This window comes from Belonocnema kinseyi, chromosome 8, assembly GCF_010883055.1.
Source record: "Belonocnema kinseyi isolate 2016_QV_RU_SX_M_011 chromosome 8, B_treatae_v1, whole genome shotgun sequence".
Taxonomy (NCBI): Eukaryota; Metazoa; Arthropoda; class Insecta; order Hymenoptera; family Cynipidae; genus Belonocnema; species Belonocnema kinseyi.
The window spans coordinates 17872609-17879238 of record NC_046664.1 but is presented as its reverse complement, the minus strand read 5'-3'; the positions used below and the strand labels follow the sequence as shown (position 1 = coordinate 17879238).

Below are 6630 nucleotides of genomic sequence, written 5' to 3'. Positions count from 1 at the left end.
GCGCCAAAAACGCCAAGAATATGAAACTAGGCATGAAAAAGTGATTTTTCTCGATGATAATGCACCATCACACCGGACAAAACTGACTCGGGAATTGGTTGATTCGTACAGCTGGCAACCGCTGCCCCACCCCGCTTACTCACCAGACTTGGCTCCATCCGACTACCACTTATTTGCATTGATGGGGCACGCACTCAGCGAACAGCGCTTCACTTCTTACGAAAATGTTGGAAAATGGCTCGATGACTGGTTTGCTTCAAAAAACGAAGACTTTTTTTGGAAAGGTATCCATAAATTGCCTGAGAGGTGGACAAAATGTGTAGCCAGCGAGGGTGCATACTTTGAATAAAATATTTGTTATCATTCTCTTGAAATAAATGTGTTTTTTTCTTGAAAAAATACCGGTTTCATATGTATACACCTGGTATGTCAGGCTTGATCTTCTTATTAATAAAATAGACTTTATTAATCCTCTTCAGAATTTCCGGAAGCTTTACCTCTGCGAATATTTTATTATTCAACAATAATTTTTGGATTCTTCATGTTTGCTATTTACTCAGCATCTTTTGTAAGTGAATTAACTGTACTTCAGGATAATTTACCTTTCAAATCATTGGAAGAATTTGTGAAAGATAAATCCTACAAGCTAGCAACTAATGCTCCTCTCTTTTATGATGAGCGCGTGATAGTGAGTATAACCAAGATTAAAGTAGAAAAATAGTCTTACATGTGTTTATCTATATATAGTTCAAGTTTTGTCATATGAAAAATCTTTAGATTTCACCGGTAGTGGGTGTAAACAATTTTGAAAATATAACATAAGGTTCGTAATTAGAGGTGAAAAAATTCCACGATACTGATTTTTACAAACGTTCATAAGTATTTTAAACATTAATCGCGCAATTTTACATTAGCCAGTTTTAATTTGCAATCTGTAAATAAGATTTGTTATCAATGTCCAAAAAAACCCGTGTACTGATATTCAAAAATATTGATAAATTAATTGATCGCTTGGGGATTGAATTGAGCCTCTAAAATAAATGTTGTAGAAATTGTTGATGTAATTGTCGGTTTTAGGGTCAGGTGAATTTCAAATAATAAATGTGCTTATTAAATCTGTAAAAAGCACACAATGACTTTTAGGTACACAGTTGTACAACTGGAAGCGTTATTCTTTGGTTAATACCTCAGTTATGAAATTATAAAAATTACTTAATTTTAAATGTTAATTTAATTTAATTTTATTAACTGTTGATTAATCTTGCAGTACTCTTGCAATATTATTTTCTTTTAACGTATTACTATTGATGAAAAAAGAATAATAATGTGGTAGAAACAAATTTCTGTCAACAATTTTTAAAGAAATAGTTTTTTTTAACTTGTCAAAAAACATTCCAACCAAAAAAAATCGTTACAAATTATTTTCTCAGTGACGTATATTTAATGATTACATTTTATTTAATTTAAATTTTTTGTTATTTTTCAAACAATCTGTATGAAAAAGAACTTTCCACGAAATTGTTTATACCAGAGAAGAAAGTTTGCATTAAAAAAAATTAATAATTAAACTATTTTTCCTCCTTAATTATTGTATAATTACGTAATTTTATTGTAAAATTTTCGGTATAAAAAGAGAAAAAGTATCATTTTTAATACAAAGGTTTTCATTAAATATACTTAGACTAAGAAACAATTTAAAAAAATTGTTCAATGAAAAAAGTTTTTTCTTGATTTAGTTAGCTTACAACTGTGTTAATTATTACTTGGCTGCGTTTTTTGCTGATGTAAATATTTTTTATTACTAAAGTTTGTCACAATACTGTATTTAAAGCATCACTTGGAGTTTGAGGATAACTTGAAAAAATAATGCGAATACAACATTTTTGATAATTTCTAATGCAATCTAATTTAAAACAACAAATTTACTTTTTACAGACGAAACTTCGAATTAAAACAAGAAATTCAGTATAATTTAAAATAAAGCCAAGCAAAAGAACTGTACTGCATTGTAAATATTCTCATCAAGTTATCCTAGGCGGGGAAAACTGAATTTTTATAGAACAATAAAAGAATAATTTAACTAAAAAAGGTATTTACTAATCTCAGCTTTTTACATATCTACACAAATTATTTAGCAACAATGATTGAATTATAAGCATGATCAAATATTTATCATGCAATAACAATGTTTCTTTGGAAATTTTATTTTGGACTGGATTGTGATTGTTGAAATGATTATAATTTTAAGATTGAAACATTTTTGAAAACATAAATCTTCTTCAAAGCAAAATTAGTATATGAGAAATGAAGGAAAATATTATTTAAAGTGATAATTGTTCAAATGCAATGTTTCATAACAATTGGTATTCTTACTACTGCGTTTAAAAATTTTGCCATCACTTTTTTGTCGGTAAGGAAAGTAAAACTTGTTAAAGTATATTTGACTACTATACAATATTCGACATTGTTATTGTTTTTATATCAATTGTACTTCGTTAAAATAAAATCTTGTTTTAAAAATACTGCATGATTTATCAATAGTTAATAGTAAAATTAAATTAAATTTGAAACTAAGTAATTAATAGAATTTCGCAACTAAGATATCAACCAAATAATAACGCTTTCGATTATAAAACGGCGTACCTGCAATGCATTATGTACTTTTCACATATTTAATAAAAGGGGCTGATGAGGGCCTCCATTGTGTACCGAAACGTTTGAAACAACTTAATTGGATTCAATTCACCATGGCTCTAAAACCAACAGGTTACATCAACTATTTTGATAAAAAGGATGAATTTCTCAATTTTTTCTTCTACCATATTTAATCGGTTATTCTGAATTATGAAAATATGTTCAACGGTTTGGAATCAGAGCCCTAAATAATCCCGAGGTACCAATTTTTACATTTATAAATTTTCAATAATTTTCATGTGACATATTGTCCGCCATATTTGATCCGCCATTTTAAATACTTGAAATCCTGACTTAAGAATGGTAATAAACATGCCAAAAAAAAGCCTAACCATTTCATGCCTATTTTGTCAGACTTTTAGTCCGCAGTTCGGCATCAGCCAATATGAATTTTGAAAACTGGAAAGAAGATTCATAAAAACAGACAACAACTACCTGGTTACGGATTTTACAAACCTGTATAAATTTGTCAAGCTTTTCTTTCGCCATTTTGGATCGTCCATTTGGAATGGTGAAAATCTGGTTTAACACATCAAATTAAAGTTTTACATCCTTTAAAATTTGATTTACATAAAGCTGTTCAGTTATAAAGTTCACTTTTTTCGAGAAAAAAGAAGGAACTATACAACTTTGGTCATTTGCACTGCCGCCGCCATTCAAAGAGCAGTTTCTACTTAGAGTAGTAGAAAAATAGGAAAACAAATGTCTCAATAAAAAAAGTCGACTCACTTAACACTGAGAATTAATCTGTTTTAAAAATAAATTGCAAATTGATTTTTTCTGTTCTCCATACAAACTATTTTTGAGATTGTAAAATTTAAAATTCCTTGAGGGATAGGTGGAAATTTTTATTTCAAACCAAAAAAACTGGTTAAAATTTGTATTTCCTAAAAGCTAACTTTTGAGTTAGTGGCCCAAGTTAAAGTAAAATATTATGCTTTTAATTGTCGAATTTCTACCTTTAGGATCCAATGTTGACGGCAATACAAAAGAAGCTCATCAAGAGGGACAAAGCACCAAAAAACACACAAGCTGCTTTATACCTGGTAAAGATCATAGTCAAAAAAATCCGCGTATACAAAATGTATGTCTCCGAAATGTAGCTTTTTATGATTAATTTTCTTTGATTTGGCTTATTTTATTACGCACGAATTCGATTCAGACGTTCCAAGAGCAATGACTCTCTCACTGTTTAATATGCTCTTCAATAGAAAATAAACTAACTCTCAATTTTTTAGATTTGTAGCCAAAAAGTAGCACTTTTTAGTGTTGACTTCATTACCACTCGGCTATCGGCCGATATAAAAATACCGTGCAGATTGGTAAAAATTAACCTTGAAAGGACCACATATTTCCGTATGGCTATGCCCAAGAAAAGCCCGTATATAAAGGCGATTAATTACTAGTAAGTATATAGTATTCAAACCCAAAATTTGTAAATTTTGTGTGAAAGAATGGTTCTAAACAATAAAAAGTGTTTAAAAAGTAGTCAGTAAGCTGAAAAATTACAAGTTAGACAATGAAGTATGATTTTATAGTTTCATTTTGCAGAAGTTGCACACAACAAATTTTAAATTGTTCACACAATTAACAAACAACAGAAATAAAAATGTTCTTTTCTCATAATGATCATTTCGGATGTAGCATTCAGGAGATTCTATATAAATTCTAGATATATTGAGTGAAAAATTTTATATATATATATGTGTGTGTGTGTGTGTGTAAATTGTACATTCTTGATAGGTGGTTTTAGGGGCCGATAGGAAGGTTAAAATTTAAAATTAGAAGCATGGCATGATCCGACTGTGGTTTAAAAAATAGTTTTTAAATTCTAAACAGTATTTACTTAAGGAGATGCTATTCTTTATTGTTATATGTAGACCGGTCAGTCTTCATCGTTCGCGTTCGGTGTTTTTGATCAAATTACTGTTTCGTGAATTACAAGAATGATAAAATAAAAAAAATTAATATTACTTTAGAAAATATACAATGCGTTTTCGAATGCAAATTAAAGCGAACTACAGAATATTGATATCAAAAATAATTATTCGTATATCTATTAATACAAAATTTATAGTTTGAATTGAATTATTTAGATACTATAATCACATTTTTAGCATCATAAGACTCAGATCAAATGGTGTATTGAAGCGAATTGAGTTAAAGCTTCGAGATAGCATCGACAAACACATTTCCACAATAAATGAACCAACGGAACAAAAGTTTCAGCCTGGAACCATTTTGGATGTAGCATCACTTTTGGCGGTGTTTTTTGGAAGCTTGCTTTTGTCTATCCTGATAATATTTTTTGAAAAAATGTATTTGGCAGTTCATCAGAGCCAATCTCTTCAAATTTCAACACGCTTTTGCCGTAAGGCTGCCCGAGTTAGAAAATTAAATTGGAATATAAAATGACAGAATGTATATCCAAGAAAAAAGTATTTTGATAATTTTAGAGCACTCACTTCATATATTGTCTATTAGATGAACAGGGTTAATAATCTACGTTGTTATATCTTGTCGACAATAATATATTTGTACGAATTATTATTAGTTTTTTTAAAGGAAATAAAAAGACAAGTCGCATAAAGTGGTAAATAAATTTTGAACAATTTATGATGATTTTTATGAAGCTAAACTTTCAACTTGTGAAATAGGTAAGTAAAAAGCACAACCTTGATGAGAGCAACGATGTTTTTTCTATTCCTGGTCTTTTATTCATGCGTAGACCCGACTCTCACTATACGTGTCAAGCCATATTTCTAAATAATAAGTTTTTTCATTTAGTGCAAAGTAATGAATTAAGAACCATCCATGATCCAGAGAATGCATGTATGTTCAGGAAACCATAGCTGGGTTTGGTTAACTCTTTTCCTGGTTTGCCTTCTTTTTTCTTTATTCATACATCAGGAAGAGGGCAGCTTTCTCCATCTTCTGCAGGCATATGAAATTACTGCTGAAGAAAATTGTGATATTAATTAATTGAAATAATAATACTGGTCTGATTTTTTGTTCAGAAATGACTTAATGTCTTAATTCAAGAGAGGCTCATCATGTGAGGTTCTCCACTCAGGCCCATGAGTATCCATGGTCTTTTCTTTCATGCCTTTTTCACCCCAATGAGACACTTTTTGTAAACCATATTTGTCGCGACACTTTTGTGTCATGAATTCCTAACCATTCCTTCTGTAGTCTATCTCTGGGCATATACTGCCATTTACTCTACCTTGATACACTTGTTTCGTTAGTTGTTCATTTGTCATTCTCTCAGCATACCCGAAACATCTTAACCAATTTCTTTCCCATTTTTCAACTAGTGTCTCCTCTACACCACAATCTTTGAAGATTATCTCATTCCTCATACAGTAATACAAGATAATGAATTTTAAATGTAGATGAATTACATTTTTGCATTAATTTAAGTAAGTCACTTAACTTCGACTCTATTATCCGTGCGCGAATGTATTGGATTCTTGTTTTCTTAGGTATCCCCAAGAAACTGGTAAGACTTATCGAAGTCTGTCTAAGAGGTAGCAAACATAAAGTTCGGGCAAATGGATATTTATCTGAGGAATTTTCAATCCACGATGGCTTAAAACAGGGCGATGCCCTCTTCTGCATACTTTTCAATCTAGTTTTAGAATACGTAGTTAGACAAGTACAAACAGAACCGACGGGCGCGACCCTCAATGGGATATTACAAATTTTGGGATATGCTGATGATCTTGATATACTCGGAGACGATAAAGAAACGGTAACTAAGAATGCAGAAATACTAATTACAAAAGCCAAAGAAATAGGTCTAGAAATTAGCGAATCAAAAACTAAAAAAAAATCCTCGATAGAGCAGGCGATAACGATGAAGAGGTCGATTTAGCGGTCGGAAATATGAAATTTGAAAGAGTAGACGAATTTAAATATCTTGGGACAATCATA

General features: G+C 30.6%; 1 protein-coding gene across 1 annotated transcript in view; it reads left to right on the top strand.

The window, feature by feature from the left end:
- Positions 1–5170, top strand: part of LOC117178399 (probable glutamate receptor) — a 7455-nt gene extending 2285 nt beyond the window's left edge. The window contains exons 4-7 of the mRNA XM_033369827.1: positions 480–688; positions 3660–3740; positions 3933–4099; positions 4812–5170. Of these exons, the coding sequence (XP_033225718.1) occupies positions 480–688; positions 3660–3740; positions 3933–4099; positions 4812–5109 (755 nt within the window). The 3' untranslated portion in view covers positions 5110–5170. The remainder of the gene's footprint in view (positions 1–479; positions 689–3659; positions 3741–3932; positions 4100–4811) is intronic.
- The last annotated feature ends 1460 nt before the right edge of the window (positions 5171–6630 follow it).